The following is a 17,992-nucleotide window of genomic DNA, read 5'->3' on the forward strand; positions in this document are numbered from 1 at the left end:
CAGAATTCCACTTACAGCTAGTTCAATTATATATTCAACAAAATTGTATCAAATTTGATGTTTCTGAACAAATTTCATCTTTCAAATTCAAACCGTTTCAATTAGTTCGGTCGTTGTGGCGCTGTTGACGATCTCGAACGTCTCGCACCCGTTCGAAATGTGTCAGTGTGTGGTGCGCCATGTTGAATAGTATTTCACAAGCGTATTGAGTTACTTGATTTTACGTGCTCTCCCAGTGATGTGTCAGATCAAAATACGCGAACATGCTCGAAACAATTGTTGGTTTTCTTATACTGATTTTTTGAGAAAATCTCAAGTGATTATGCGTGAGGAACAATTGAAATGTTATATGAGTTTGTGTCTGGTGGAGTGATCATTTTGAAAGTATGGATTCACTAAGGAAGTGGTTTTACAAACCAAAGGTTAGTTTGTTTCAATTGTAGGTTCTATTATTTGATTTTATCTTCATTTCATATCCTATTATTATATTGCATTTTTTTATAATTCATCTATCTTCTGAAAAAAGGTTTTTTGTCATTGTTATAACATAACCTTAATGTGGCCAAGAATATCTGTGTTTTTATTTTGACAACTTGCATACCAGCTGACACATTGTTCAAAAATTCCTAGAATTGGATTTATTCTTTTAAATCGTGGTAGCAATATAATTGATACTCAATTATATAAATCAAAAAGTCAGTATTATATTGCTCTAATAATCCTTGATCTTAAATAGGATCAGAATAATCTGATGGCACACTCTGTTATTTTCCAATGCTTGGATCAAACTATTTGTCATGGATTGATCCATAGTGAAAATAAACAGAACAAAAACTGAGAAAAGTTATGTGAAAAATTTAGAAAATTAGAAAATAATGATACAAGTGATATGTATAGATGAAGCCACAAATATTAGAAATAATTATTTTGCGAATTCAAAGAAGAAAACTTGGATTTGATACACTCAATAACAAAGTTGACACCGAGGAGGCCCTACGATGCCACAGAAATGCCAAATGTAAATGGAAATGAGATTACGAATTGATGCATTGAATGGTTAGAAATATATACAAATAATTAAAGACGTAGGTGCTATAGAAGTTATTAGATGAGATTTTTTTTTAATGTTCTATCTTTAGCTGTGTTCAGAATACGATATGCATGTACATATACACACACCACTTTTTATACTTTTCGTATATTGATCTTTTAAGCTTTGTTTTACTTTTATAATCTTTATTTACAGTCCCAGATGAGATAAGATAGATCTGAAATGACTACTTTTGGATATATTCAGTATGATTAACACCTGACCAAATACCTTAACGGCAAATCTAAAATTTATAATTATCTTAGCAATGCTGTCTGATATTAAATTTTGCCTCAATGGGTATCTGTAGGTCTTGATACCATAACCAATATGTACATACTTCTCGTACTATTATATAAAGGTATAATCAGACAAGTTATGTAGCTTGTTTTGAGAGGAAAATATTTATTTGATAAATCTGGAGGGAAGTTGTAAACAAAGAATAAGATGAAATCTGTAAACTGGATAACTTGTTTAATTTCATTTTAATATTAATTTGATATTCTTTCATCATCTATTTGCATTGTGATAGTTTGTGCTTCATATTAATCTAATTTATTACATTCAGCTTTTTGTGAATTAAGGTTTTGAATTGTAGAGTTTTAAGATTCCATTTTATTATTATAATTTGGAATGTATTATTCATTTGGGTGATTTCTGCTGATTTCATTATATCAATTGACATAAATGAAATTATCTGTAATTTGATAATCAATTCATAAATATATCTTTTAAAATGAACATTTTTCTTGAAATTTTTCTTACACTCTTTCTTACACTATGGTACTGTACACATGAGTAATATACAAATACTAGCTGATCCGACAAAGGTTATCCTGTACTCACATTTACAATTAATAAGTTCCCACTAATATTCACCTTTAAATATACTACTATTGGTTGGTCCATACATATGTCAAATGTAGAGAACTGCGTTAAATCATACGTTGAGTCATGAATCCTGCACTTAACTTTTTAATTATATGGTGGAAATCAATTTAGCTCAAATACTTTAAATACAATAGCTCAAATTAGTTCAATGCCAAGGGATACAGAATATTTTTAGTTACATCTGTAGATGTAAAAGTATTTTTCTAACTTCATATATATATATATATATATATATATATATATATTGAAAATAAGCCCATTTCGGGCACTGCGGTGTGAAATGGAAATGGGAAAAACTCTCACACTACTTCTTCCCTGAATCGAGTTGGAGTTTAACTCAGCTCACGGAGCTGCCCTAGGGCAGCACTACCCATTATTATTATATATATATATATATATATATATATATATATATATATATATATATAAATGTAGATTAAGCCTGTAACGACTTGATTCGAATCAACTCGTATCAAGCCGCTAAATATTTACTGTGATAAAATATGTGTGAAAATACTGTGATTTTCATAAATATAAAAAAAAAATGTTTTAATTTAACTCAATATTATAATGATATAAAAAATAATAATAAATAACATAAATGCAAAAAATGCGGGCTCCTCAAGCCTTAGGGGGCGCCAAAACGAGTTTCGGAAATTAAATTTATAATATAATTTTTATATAAAATCTAGAATTATTTATTTAAAATCTAGAATACTTAATAAATTATAATAAATAATTTAACTTAACTAGGGATACGGAGAAACATAAAGCATATTTATTTTGCAATGTGATATCAGTAGAAACAATTAACCGATTAATAATTCTGCAAATTAGTAAATAACAGCTCTGTTTATTGCTTAATCTACTTATTCAATTTCTTCTTTGTTTGAAGTTACCGTGGAATCGAAAAAGAAATTATCTAGTGTTCAATCCCATAAGCGCAAACCTGCAAAAGATTAAATTAAATGTTGGGCATTATTGACGAAAAATTGCGAGCTGATTAAGTTGAATCGGAACTTGTTAAAAAATATAAACAAATTATATAAAATAGGGAGTCAGTGCTTAGAAAATGACTTGTTTATTCCGAGAAATTGAATTGTAACTTTTGCTTTTGTTGCAAATGTTTGGCATCTGTTGAACTTTTAAGGTTGAAGACATGCGTGGAACAAATATGAAAAATGGAAGCAAAATGTACTTTGGAATGAAAATCTTAAGGCTTGTTTTATACCTAGTGGTGTTCATACTCTAAATTTAATAATTATTAACTATACAGAAATAATACATATCAAATATAATAAGTTTTTTTTTTCAATGTTGTTCAAGAAATGTGTAATATCTTTGCATTTTTTACTGATTTTTGAACAATACTTCTAAAATACGTTAAAAATTTAACTTTAAAACAACATGCTGCTGATACTCTGAATATGACGGCTCTTACGATATCAATAAGGAGAAGTTTACGACGCAAAAATGGATATTGTAAATAATGAAAAATTAAATTAAATTAAAATTTAAAAAATCCAATATGAAATACGAGTGTTATGTTTGAAAATTAAATGCTAGTTTTTTTAAATATTAATATTGCACATACGTTAAAAATAATTGTTAAAAATAATATGAAATACGAGTGTTATGTTTGAAAATTAAATGCTAGTTTTTTTAAATATTAATATTGCACATACGTTAAAAATAATTGAAAATTTCAAAATACTTGATTATAATCAACCCCCGAATCGACTCAATTTTCTAAATAAATTTAAAATCAATATATTTGATACGCTTTTAGGTTATATCTAATTTTTTGTGCACTAAATCCAGAATAATTAAAAATTAATTTATTTATTTTACTTAATATTTTCATTAAATTAAAGTTATAGAATTTAAGAAATGCATATCAAGATCTTTACATTAAAATAATAAATACTATTTCTGAAATGCATTTTTTAAATTCTATAATTTTAATCTAACAAAAATAATAATTCTTTTGCTATAATAGTTACTTCGAACTCACATACTACATATTGAATATTACTAAAATGTGAAATTATGACAGGGATTGTTTTATTTATTGATATCGATAATAATAAATAAATTTAAAATCAATATATTTTATACCCTTCTAGATTATATCTAATTATTTGTGTACTAAATCCAGAATAATTAAAAATTAATTTTTAAAAAATATGTGAATATTTATATAATTTTAATGATGAACTGTTAAAACGGTGAAAATTAATAGGGGGGGGCGCTAGAAAAAAAGTTGCATGCGGGCGCTTAGGACCCCAGGACCGGCCCTGATAACATTAATGTTACGCTTACCCTCTGAAAATAAACGTAGTCAGAAACACGCACTTATCCCTATAACATTGGCGAGAAGTTGTACTATGAACAGATTTGACATTTGCTATTTTGACATTTATGCGTTTAACATGCTTTTTTGAGGTTATGATAGTGCAAATGGTTAGATACCAAATAATTGTCTTTCAAATGTGCAGTTAAAATTAATTGATTTTAATATTTCAGAAGTACACAATGAGGCAGATAACATGGCATATAATATCAGAAATTCCTATGCCAGGAGATATTTTTAATACTATAATATTCATAGGTACTTAAAAAAACGAACATAATTTTATGGCTAGATAAATGTGATTATTTTAAATATATATATATATATATATATATATATATATAATTATATTATATATATTATATTATATATATATATATATATATATCTATATAGAGAGAGAGAGAGAGAGAGAGAGAGAGGGAGAGAGAGAGGAATAAAAAACTAAATTTATTAACTGTCTAATTTATTTTTTAATGTATCATTAAGAATTTTCAATTGATCGGCTATGCAAATTGTGTGTTGCTAATTAAAAAATATGCATATATTACGTACTGCGCCGGTTTAGTTTTATTTGCTCTTTTCATTTGCGCAGCACTGGCCATTTTGTATGTAAAATATATTTTATATATTTATCTTGTACTTGTACTGGTACAAGTATATCCCAAATTGAAAAAATCGTTCGCTTTAGCACCGTAGAGATAGATTATTGCCGATTTCGAGAGTACAAACACAGAGAGCCAACATCAAAAAACCAAAAACTTTGTTCGCTCATGTTACGCCATAACACGATTCATTCTCATAAAATAGGTGCGCCGAGAATAACAAATCTTTAAAATACACTTACGTGAGGCATGTTCTGCTACCATGCAAGTGTGGTAACAGAGCGAAGCCATGTTACGGCAGAATCGGTCCGTAAGTGTTATAGATTTTAAATGTTATCAGAATAATCCACTCAAAATTATGAAACGAGTTTCGGAAATCTTTCAATATAAAACCCTTTTGAAACAATTATTAAACACCAGAAAGCCAGTAAATTATGTTCAACTTCTGATTATGTAAGTCATGGCAAATTCACATTAATGAAATTAACTTTCGATGCGATCCTTTACTGATTACATAGTAAAATAAACAATTGACCCATGATTCCAAATATTATTTTATATGCTTTAGTGATGCACAATTGTTTGGTAATCTATTATTGTAGATCAACTTGTTGATATGTATCCAACCGCCTTTAAAATTAAATCATTTTTAATAATTTTCAGAATATACTTTTTGATAGTGATTTATGTTTTCAATTTCTACTTTGTCTGTTATATTGGTTAAACTAACAATTTTGATTATAAATTTGAATCACTTTTACTAAATAAATACATCCATGATTTTTTTTTGTCCATATATATACTTGATTCGAGTTGATTCGAATCAGGTTTTTTCCTGATTCGAATCATTCGAATCGGGAATTTTCCGGGTAGGCACATCACTAATATATATATATATATATATATATATATATATATATATATATATATATATATATATATATATATATATATATATATATATATATATATATATATATATATATATATATATATATATATATGTATATATATATATATATATATATATATATATATATATATATATATATATATATATATATATATATATATGGCGATTACCATCTTTTTATTGCATTGCAAAACTTTTTTAGCGATAAGAAATTGGCATCAAGGGAAGAGTGTGAAAATCAATTGCTGGAGTTTTTCGCTAATAAGGACCAAGACTTTTATGAGAGAGGCATAATGAAGCTACCATTAAAATGGCAACAAATTATAGAACAAAATGGTGCATATTTGACCTAAATCGGACAATGCAAAACATGTTAAATAAAGTCTTGAAGTTCACGTAAAAATAATGGATTTCTTCTTCCCCAACCCAATATATATTTCTTAAAAACGTATTTATTCATATTGGTGGAACTATGGTGAAGGCACCATATTCTTACTGGACTTCTATATTCTTCTTATAGTTACTTGAAAAGGAAATCATTGTTGACATTTATTTAAACAAGTACAAAGTCTTTTTTTTTAATATCTAATAAAATATCTTTCATGCTTTATGCATGCTGTTTTTTGTGTTTTTTCTGCTATTCACTTCAATATATGAGTAACAACAATTATGATCAATATATTTGTAAATTTATTTCAAGGTGCTCTCGTTAATAATAATGACATTTTTCTGTTTGCAAAAGTGCATCTGCTGCGTATTGCCGACGTGCATCTCTATATATGATTCATACATTCATTTCATGTTCAATATTATTCAATATTAATTAATTGTATATTTTTAGTTTTCAGTTTCAGAAATTAAACGAAGAATTTATAATAATTCGAATACCTGTTGTTCGAATAGCCATACCGAATGACGTGTTTACTTTATATTATACGTCATCGCAAAACTGAAGAAAATATAAAATATTTTAAAGTTGTTGATAATTTATTTTTTTATACATGAAATATGAAACATATGAAAAATACTATAATACTATCGAGTTTTATATGAATTTAAAACAAATGTTTTTTAAGAAATTGATTCTGGTATAATTTTTTTTTTTGAGAAACAAATTGTTTGTATTATATTTTTTACAATGTTGTCAAAGTATGCGCCTTCAGTTATGATATTTTAATTGCAAATTGCGCCCCGATGAGCACGGTGAAGAGAATAACATATTTCTTCGACTCTTCATCAAACTCGTTCGATTATTTTTTTATTTTTTGACCTTACTTGATTGTAAACCAAGCATCAAAAATTTCCCTACACGTTCGTAATCATGAAAAATGACCTCGCATACCAATTAATTATGATTGCACCGAATATTTGGTTAGTAATCGGCCGAATAGTTAAAATCAAAGGCGCCGCTGCCGCGTTTTATCTTTTATGCGATTCAGTCTTCGGAGTATGCCGAATATTCGGTATTATATAGTATGTAGGTCTAGCTTATAAAGCCCGGTGCACACGACGCCAGATTTTCTGATTAGTGCATGCCGGACAGTTTGTTATCTAGCAACGATATGACAAATCATAATTTACGATATTGCCCGACATATTTTACGATCTTGCCAGCCAGATTTCACATCTAAGCTTTCTATTCACAACGGCAGTATTTTTAACATAATTTCTGTCTGTAATCGTTGCCTAGCAACGTCGGAAACTGATTTCACAAAAAAAATTCACAAAAAAAATTCACTCCTGTCCTCGAAAATTTCTGCCGTATTTTACGAATAGAGCATGTCCTATTCGGCGATAGATGAACTGTTTTGTGGCCGATACTTTCAGTGTCCAAAGCTGTATTCTGTCACTTGATTAATGTACTTTGGAAGCGTTCAGTTTTTATTTCATGAATAGCTATGTGAAAAATGATTAGTTTTTGGGAAAAACAGTTCAATAATTTTAATATATTCAAATTTTCGAAAAAAATCAAATATGAAAAAATTTGGAAATTTTCAAAAAAATAAAAAAAATCAAATCAAACCAAAAATTTCGAAATTTTCAAAAATTCTCAATTTTTTTTAAAAAAAGTAAAAATTTGCGAACAAATCTAAATTTTAATATTTTTTGAAATTTAAAAATATTAAATATTAAATAATATATATTAAATATTACTTAAAATTTTTACTAAACTTTTCATAACCTTTTTAATATTTTTATAACAATATTCATTATCCGTCAAAGATACTGATTTTAAAAATCATTAATTGTGCATTTTATTTTTATTTCATTTAATTTTATGAAATATGAGATTAAATGATGTTATGGATTCATCCTAATCGGTTACGATACATATATGTTTTAGTTCATTTCATACAATGCTCTGTTTGTACACTTACAAGCATTAGTGCATTAGTGCATTTTAAGCCCGGTGCACACGACGCCAGATTTCATGCCGGACAGTTTGTTACATAGCAAGGACAGGATAAATCATAATTTACGATCTTGCCTTGATCTTGATTCCACGTTTAAGATCTCTATTCACAACGGCAGTGTAAAACCGTTGCCCAGCACCGCCGGAATCTGATTTTACAACAACTTCCGTCCTCGAAAATTCCTGCCGTATTTTGCGAATAGAGCATCCTAATCGGCGATGGATTAACTATTTTGTGGCCGATACCTTCAGTGTCCAATAGGAAAGCTGTATTTTGTCACGTAAATATTAATGCGTAGTTGATTCATGTACTTTTGGAAGCGTTCAGTTTTTATTTTGTAAATAGCTATTGTGTGTATATAGCGGCGTGAATAAATGATTAGTTTAGTAAACGCAGTTCAGTAATTTTAAAATATTCCAATTTCCGAAAAAATTTAAATATGCATTTTTTTCAAATTTTCGTAATCAAATATCAAAAAATTTCATAATTTCCAAAAAACTAAAAAAAAATCAAATCGTTTTATTTCAAAAATTATGAAATTTTCAAAAATACTCAAAATTAAAATTTGCGAATTTTTTTAATATTTTTATATCAGTATTAATTATCCGATAAAGATACTGATTGAACAAAAATCAATAATTGTTATAATAAACTGAAGCATTTTATTATCTTTTAATTATTATTATTTCACTTAATCCTAATCAGATGCGATACATATATGTTTTTATTTGCAATTCATACAATTCTCTGTTTGTACACTTATAAGCATTTGAGTATTTTAGACCTATAAAGTATGAATGGTGAAATTAACAGTATATATTTATAATAATCTATTTGAAAATGCACGAAATTACTATTAATCATAAAATAAGTGAAAATCTGGCGCAAAATTCTTGCTCACCTATACGACAGAAATCCTGTTACAAGGAATACTGGCGTCGTGTGCACCGGGCTTTAGGCCTATAAAATATGAATTGTGAAATTCACAGTGTATAATAATCTATTTGAATATGCACAAAATTATAATTAATCATAAAATAAGCGAAAATCTGGCGCAAAATTCTTGCTCACCATGCTAGAAAACTTGACAAAAATCCTATTACAAGAAATACTGGCGTTGTGTGCACCGGGCTGTTTCATATGATTCCTTTACTATTCATTTAATTAACATGTTTGCTATATGACAATATTTACTAAAATCCCCGATTTTAGAGTTGACCTAGAATGTATATGATTATCAAGATTAGCCAATAAAATGTGAGCGGATAACATCTGGAGTCTTTATTCAACGAAAGTTAATTTTAGGTCGACACCCACAAATATTTTTCTCATACTTGTTCAATTTTTAACCATAAGCCTCGAGGTGCCCCCTATTCGTTCAATTTATCAAATGTTGTGTGAACTTTTTTGTTGTGTGTGAGTGCATGTGATATTGTGATATTTTATTTTATCTAAAATTTAAGTATGTACTGATTGCGAGTTCATGTGCGCTGCAGTTATGGGTGAAACTTGAATTCGTTTTGTTGATACTCATACACATGATGCATGACTTAATGTTAGGTGATTCATACATAATAATTGAAAATTGCCTGTTACAATATTGTATAAATGTGTGCTACCGTGTTTATTACTTTTTTGAATTGCTTTCACCATTTCGGTTTCGTTGTTTGTTTGAAACGAGACTACTGTTTCAGAAAAATATTTGAAGTTGCTATTACATTTTTTCCTTAACTGTTCGAGGGAAAAATTTTAGAAACATTTAAAAGGGAAAGAAAAGTGTGAGTGGTTTCCCATTGCCATTTCACACCACATTGGGCTTTTTTATTTGGAAACATATTTTTGATCTATATTTTCAAGTAAAATCCCCGAATTTATCGAAGAATAGATAGTAATATATGAAGGTCCGGGGCTAAAAAAAGTCTACCACCGATGTGTCAAAAACCAGTAAAGTTAAGCATTGTTTAACAACAATATTTGAAAGTAGAGGGAAATAGATTTATAACCTTGATTCTCACGACATTGCTATTGGTAGATAATCGGTGATCTTTGAAAATCCATAATAAAAGTATTTTCTTCCGTTGGTAGTTTTTTAGCATTAGTTAAAAATGTAGTTATTTTGTAAAATACCTTTAAAATTATAATAAGGCTTTAAACCTTTTTGCCACCAGCCCGTTTTAAGTTACCCCGCCTATAGGGTAATAAGGTCTAGATAACAAATGTTTGAAAGACATCAAAAAAGCACATTTCTACAATGATGAAGTAGAAGGCAGTTTACTGAACGTAGTCAGATAATTGTTCGTTTGATATGTGTTATTTTTTGTGATATAATTGTTATAGTTTTCACAATATAGTTTATATTTGCTCAAAGTCAAATTGGACCTTTGTGTATAGCCCTGCCTTACATATATACTTTTTATTAAATTTACTTTAATTCATCGAATGTAACTTGAAACTTTTCAAAAAGCAGGTCAAAGAAGAAATACTTCATTCATTTACTATCTCACCTCTCTTCTCGCAGAAATTTGAAAATTTTGTATAAGCTCAGTAGTATTATTTACAATTATACACAAAATCCAGAATCCAAAAAGAATCTGAAAAACATGAAACGTAATTAATAAGCCGAAAGACCAAAAAAGACTCGGATTGGATTATACGATGTTTTCTATAGAAAGTGTATAAAACTTGCAGTTTGATTGTATTGACAAAATATATACAAACTAATGGGGTTTATTGTTTTTATAATACCTAATTGTATACAGCATTCAAACAACACATCCTTATGCACTTAAAGTATTAATATTTTTGACTCTCTAGAAATGGTTTAGAATATACCTTATTTTGCAAAACAACGTTTGCCGGGTCAGCTAGTATATATATATATATATATATATATATATACATATGTTTTTGTGTGTATAATTAAATGTATAGTATAAATATGAATAGTTAAATATTAAAATTATAATATAAAATAGGAATCTATCTGCAGAGATAATTTTTTTTTAAGTCTATATTATCAATATAAAACTAACATTTGTGTGTGTATTTTGTAATACTTCCAATTCTAAATGTATTATTTTTATTTACTTTCTCGTGATACGGAATAGTGCTTCGTAAAATTAAACTTTCTATTTCTTGGCTCTGCTTGTATTTTGATCACACAAGTATGATTTTTATATCGTTAAGTCGCGATTATCGAGAGACGATGTGTCGGTGTTAACAGTGAGGACGAATTTTTGGTTTTAACTACGGAGGGCTCGCCCGTAGGTAAGCGGTTAAGAGCGACGGGACTTGTTTCAGACTTCGAGCAGCCTGTTGTCAGGCAACAGTGACAACGATTTTCACTTGGAAATATAAATAGCAATATGTTTCTAAGTGAAAATAGCCCTCACCCGGCATTGTTGCACCATACTTGCCCTATTACAGAGATTGTAATAAAAATTTATCATACAGAGATGTGACAACTGTTTGGGTTGACATCTGTAATAAAACAAACGTAGTTTGTAAGATATTAATCACAACAGCTCATAGAACCCATAAATAAGTTCTGATCGCTGTTCAAATAAAATTAAAAAAAAAAAAAAACTACGGAAATTTACCGCTGTAGTGCGTTTTCAATTGAAATCAAATCACTGTACATATTAATTAGGCTGTTCGGAAAATTGTCTACATTTTCTCATATTAAAACTTACATATTTGCTCTTTTGTAAGTTTGTATGGGGTGTGGAAAAGTCCAATTGATTTTTCATTATGACCTTTAAAATATAGAGCATCATTTTTTTTGTTATACTATCAAAAGTAAAAATGATAAAATCGTTATAAGAATAAATGGTAATAAATTTGGATTACAGTATGTCGAGTGCTTGCATAATTTAGATATGTAGCTCTATAAACTGTTTTTTTTAACTTCCCGTAGGGTAAGTTATAGTAATCGCAAAAAAATCGAAAATGAAAATTTTTATATATCTTTACGTTTCAAAGGTTTCTGAACATTTTGGCATACCTTAGAAAAAATGGATGTATGTGTGTGTGTGTGTGTGTGTGTATGTGTGTGTGTATGTATGTATGTGTGTGTATGTATGTGCGGATACAAATTTTCGTCGACGATTTCGGGAACACGGATCAACCGATTTGAATAATTCAAAAAACATTCGATTCGTATTGATAAGGAGACGTGCTGATTAGTTTTTGGCGAAGGCAGGTCTAGCCGTTCCGAAGATACGGGGCAAAAAGTGCCGAAAACGGTAACTCAGTTTTTAAGAGAACGGAGCGTCCGATTTGAATAATTCAAAAAACGTTTCACTTGTATTGACAAGATAAAGAATCGATAAAATTTTCATGAAGGTAGGTCTAGCGGTTTCGGAGATATGGAGGAAAAAGTAAAAAAATGAGCCATTTGGCGGTCAAAAATGATCATTAGACATATGCACATCAAATTATCAGATATTTTATAGAGATTTTAACAATAAGTATACATTTTGTTAACATTCCTATGGGTTCCGTACCAATGCTTATGCGTTAGACAGCGACGCGGCACTTACGCGCTTTATATTTTGTCCCTATGCAGTTAAAACAGTACGATTGCTTTGAAAAAAGTTCAGATCTTCCACAATATGTCAGAATAAAGAAAAATTTTTTTTTTCAAAAAAAAGTAATTTTTTGGCCAATTTATAGTTTCTCAAAAATCTTATTTTTTCAAAGTAATTTTTTTTTCAAAAATGTTAATCGTTTTTAAAAAAATAATAATTTTTGGTACGGGAAGTTCCAGCAATTTGCCTTAAGGCACGATGCCTTAATTGCCTTAAGACAGAATTCCACTTACAGCTAGTTTTAACTTCCCGTAGGGTAAGTTATAGTAATCGCAAAAAAATCGAAAATGAAAATTTTTATATATCTTTACGTTTCAAAGGTTTCTGAACATTTTGGCATACCTTAGAAAAAATGGATGTATGTGTGTGTGTGTGTGTGTGTGTGTATGTGTGTGTGTATGTATGTATGTGTGTGTATGTATGTGCGGATACAAATTTTCGTCGACGATTTCGGGAACACGGATCAACCGATTTGAATAATTCAAAAAACATTCGATTCGTATTGATAAGGAGACGTGCTGATTAGTTTTTGGCGAAGGCAGGTCTAGCCGTTCCGAAGATACGGGGCAAAAAGTGCCGAAAACGGTAACTCAGTTTTTAAGAGAACGGAGCGTCCGATTTGAATAATTCAAAAAACGTTTCACTTGTATTGACAAGATAAAGAATCGATAAAATTTTCATGAAGGTAGGTCTAGCGGTTTCGGAGATATGGAGGAAAAAGTAAAAAAATGAGCCATTTGGCGGTCAAAAATGATCATTAGACATATGCACATCAAATTATCAGATATTTTATAGAGATTTTAACAATAAGTATACATTTTGTTAACATTCCTATGGGTTCCGTACCAATGCTTATGCGTTAGACAGCGACGCGGCACTTACGCGCTTTATATTTTGTCCCTATGCAGTTAAAACAGTACGATTGCTTTGAAAAAAGTTCAGATCTTCCACAATATGTCAGAATAAAGAAAAATTTTTTTTTTTCAAAAAAAAGTAATTTTTTGGCCAATTTATAGTTTCTCAAAAATCTTATTTTTTCAAAGTAATTTTTTTTTCAAAAATGTTAATCGTTTTTAAAAAAATAATAATTTTTGGTACGGGAAGTTCCAGCAATTTGCCTTAAGGCACGATGCCTTAATTGCCTTAAGACAGAATTCCACTTACAGCTAGTTTTAACTTCCCGTAGGGTAAGTTATAGTAATCGCAAAAAAATCGAAAATGAAAATTTTTATATATCTTTACGTTTCAGAGGTTTCTGAACATTTTGGCATACCTTAGAAAAAATGGATGTATGTGTGTGTGTGTGTGTGTGTATGTATGTATGTGTGTGTATGTATGTGCGGATACAAATTTTCGTCGACGATTTCGGGAACACGGATCAACCGATTTGAATAATTCAAAAAACATTCGATTCGTATTGATAAGGAGACGTGCTGATTAGTTTTTGGCGAAGGCAGGTCTAGCCGTTCCGAAGATACGAGGCAAAAAGTGCCGAAAACGGTAACTCAGTTTTAAAGAGAACGGAGCGTCCGATTTGAATAATTCAAAAAACATTTTACTTGTATTGACAAGATGAAGAATCGATAAAATTTTCATGAAGGTAGGTCTAGCCGTTTCGGAGATATGGAGGAAAAAGTAAAAAAATGAGCCATTTGGCGGTCAAAAATGATCATTAGACATATGCACATCAAATTATCAGATATTTTATAGAGATTTTAACAATAAGTATAAATTTTTTTTACATTTTTATGGGTTCCGTACCAATGCTTATGCGTTAGACGGCGGCGCGGCACTTGCGCGCTTCGATATTTCGTCTCTATGCAGTTCAATCAGTGCGATTGCTTTGAAAAAAAGTTCAGAATTTCCAAAATATGTCAAAATGAAGAAAACATTTTTTTTCAAAAAATTTTTTCGTTTTCAAAAAAAAAATTTTTTTCTCAAAAAAATTTTTTTTCAAAAAAAGTAATTTTTTATCATATTTATAGTTTCTCAAAAATCTATTTTTTTCGAAGTAAATTTTTTTCAAAAATGTTAATCGTTTTTAAAAAAAAAATAATTTTTGGTACGGGAAGTTCCAGCAATTTGCCTTAAGGCACGATGCCCTAATTGCCTTAAGACAGAATTCCACTTACAGCTAGTTTCAATATATGATCATATATGATATATGAAGTAAGGCGTCTTTGTCTTTTCTAGAGTCCGTTCAGTATATATATATATATATATATATATATATACTGTACTAACATATGTCCATTGTATGTTATACTTATTAAGATGTTAATACTTATCAGTCCGGAAAGGATCATCTTGTAAACCCTTGGTTAAGTGGAAAAACGAAAGTAACTTCCACACTTCTCAATACTATAAAATTATATCTTTAAAAATCTATTTTAAGATCTATAATAATCCTTGTTAACGTTTATATATAATCTTGTTCTGTTATTCGATTCAGTATATACTTACACTTCTCAATTAATCAGTAATAAGATATTCAAGTTCTTTCTAATGTTTGAAAAACTAAAGTTTATGAACTTTAATTTATTAAATACGGAATTAAAATAAATATTCAAGGTCAATATATTTTGTAATATTAAATATAAGCATTCCACATATTTATCATGTGATTATTAGTAGGTCAAATTACGTAATTGTATTTTATTATATTTTTATTACCCTGCATAAAGAAATTATATTATTTATAGATTTTAGAGTTTATCAGTAATCATTTTTAAAACTCGTATATCCTAAAATAGATATATTCGCAATCTTGAATTTGTAAATTCTATGTTCACTAGTTTACTTATTATATGCTAAATTTTTATTGATTCTTCTTCTCCTAAAATTCTTATCATTAGTTTTAGTTTTTATATGCCAAGCTTTTATTAATGTTTCTCCTAAAATTCGTATTTTTACTCGTTTCATTCCTATACTGAATTTATTGAATATTTTGTCAAAATGTCGATAATACTGTTAGCCATAATTTATTTACACGCTAATTTTATCAAGACTCCCAAATACAATATAAATTCTATCCATAGGTGAAAGTTATTTTTTAGTGAAATATTTTAATCTTCCTGACCTTGTAGAAAGCTTTTCTTTCTCGGCATACTTCTTTGCACACGGTTGACAACCGATTAACAATTCCCGTCGAATTCGACCTTTCAGTTATTGTATAAAATCGTTTGTTTTCTTATAAGAACGTTGAACTTTTTACTGAAGTTTTTGTTAAAACAAGCTAATTTTGCGGACGGTCGACCACCTTTATTTTGTCAAGTCAATGTCAAGTTTGTTTATATATAAACAATGTTAACTATGCTTCATTCATAATAGAATCGTGAACATCGATGTTCTGTTTCAGCAATGAATAGAGAATATTAGTCATAAGTTTACGTACCGTATTTTAATTCGAAATAGTTTTAGTTCAAAAATTGGGTTTATTCGTAGACAAGCGACTTGACCTGAATCAGGAGTACCAGGTTCCATACACGCCTCGGACAGGTTTTACTTGGAAATATAGATAGCAATATGTTTCCAAATGAAAATAGCTCTTACCCTTCATTTTTGCCAGGGTTTCAATAGTTATCTATATTAAATTTATTTTAATAATAAATTTATCAGAAATAAATACGCAATACACGTTGGATTGTCATCTATAAAGCTACTTTATTAAGAATATGTAGAAAAAAAAATCAGGGTGGGTTACAAATGTAAATAATTTCATTTTATTTAATTTAAAGGTTGGTTTACAGTAAAAACGTAGTTTTTATGTTAGGTTGGTTAAGAGTGTAATGTGGCACATGGGCATGTAACTCAGACTTAAATTTTATTAACTAGCCGGTGCGTTGTTTTTTTTCTGCAATGCATTTTTTATTACTATATATAATAACAATCTAAATACAACATATTCATTACGGTATCGTGACACCACTATGAATATTATTACTCACTATATACCATAGTAATATAAACAATAGCGATCTTAAATGAAAATATCTCCGATATTTTTATTTATCTTATCTTTGTTTGGAGTTTCGCAAAATCAACGCATGTACATATTTAAATAGAAATAATTAACTATAATGTCGAAAATCCCATACTGTGTAGATACGTTAATTAAAAGTAATTATTTCTGTAATCGAAATGATTTTGGTATTAAGTTTATTATCTAAATGCTTAATTTATGAATGACTGTGCTTGTATTTATTATAAAAACAATTTATTAATTCAGGCTGAAAGAATAAATATTCGAGCAGTTAAACTTCAAAATGTGCACAATATTTATTTTTTCACGTTCAAAAAATTTCTCTCACCTAAAATTTTCTATATATTTGAATCTATGATTCTCTTTTTTACCTCATGCTATATAAATATAGAAAAAGCTCTACATTTTAGTTTATTGTGTTTATTGGTGTTACTTAATCTAGGATCCAGTGTGTTAGTTTTGTTAACTTCCCGTAGGGCAAGTCATAGTGATCGCAAAAAAATCGAAAATGAAAATTTTTATACATCTTTACGTTGCAAAACCTTCTGAACATTTTGGCATACCTTAGAAAAATGGATGTATGTATATGTGTGTGTTTTTTTTTTTGTATAGCGAAGGAAATGCATTTATACATCCCAGCCTGGTTTTCTGTCTGGGTATGTGGGACTCAATACCGCCCTGGTATAATACCGACTAAATAAAACCTCCGCTTTGCTCTTACCTCTGGTCCCCGCGGAAACCGCCTTTAGGCATTACTTCGTGGCGGGAGGATCTAAAATGTTACAATTCTTCACTTGATTTTATCTTTTAAATCTTTTATGTGTGTGTGTTCGGATACAAATTTTCATCGACGATTTCGGGAACACGGATGAAGCGATTTGAATAATTCAAAAAACATTCGATTCGTATTGATAAGGATACGTGCTGATTAGTTTTTGGCAAAGGCAGGTCTAACCGTTCCGAAGATATGGGGCAAAAAGTGCCAAAAACGGTAACTCCGTTTTTAAGAGAACGGAGCGTCCGATTTGAATAATTCAAAAAACATTTTACTTGTATTAACAAGAAGAACTGATCAAATTTTTATGAAGGTAGGTCTAGCGGTTTCGGAGATCTAGTAAAAAGAGTAAAAAAAATGCCATTTTGCGGTCAAAAATG

At 29.1% G+C, this 17,992-nt stretch overlaps 1 protein-coding gene across 1 annotated transcript in view; it reads left to right on the forward strand.

Annotated features, from left to right (window-relative positions):
* Positions 1-215: 215 nt before the first annotated feature.
* The window catches only part of LOC113378387 (lateral signaling target protein 2 homolog), a 124,201-nt gene continuing 106,424 nt past the window's right edge, over positions 216-17,992 (forward strand). Inside the window, exon 1 of the mRNA XM_026618918.1 lies at positions 216-422. Coding sequence (XP_026474703.1) covers positions 387-422 — 36 coding nt within the window. The 5' untranslated portion in view covers positions 216-386. The remainder of the gene's footprint in view (positions 423-17,992) is intronic.

This window comes from Ctenocephalides felis, unplaced genomic scaffold (assembly GCF_003426905.1).
Source record: "Ctenocephalides felis isolate EL2017-DRISC unplaced genomic scaffold, ASM342690v1 CF-g0.4_SCAFFOLD_01886, whole genome shotgun sequence".
NCBI lineage: Eukaryota > Metazoa > Arthropoda > Insecta > Siphonaptera > Pulicidae > Ctenocephalides > Ctenocephalides felis.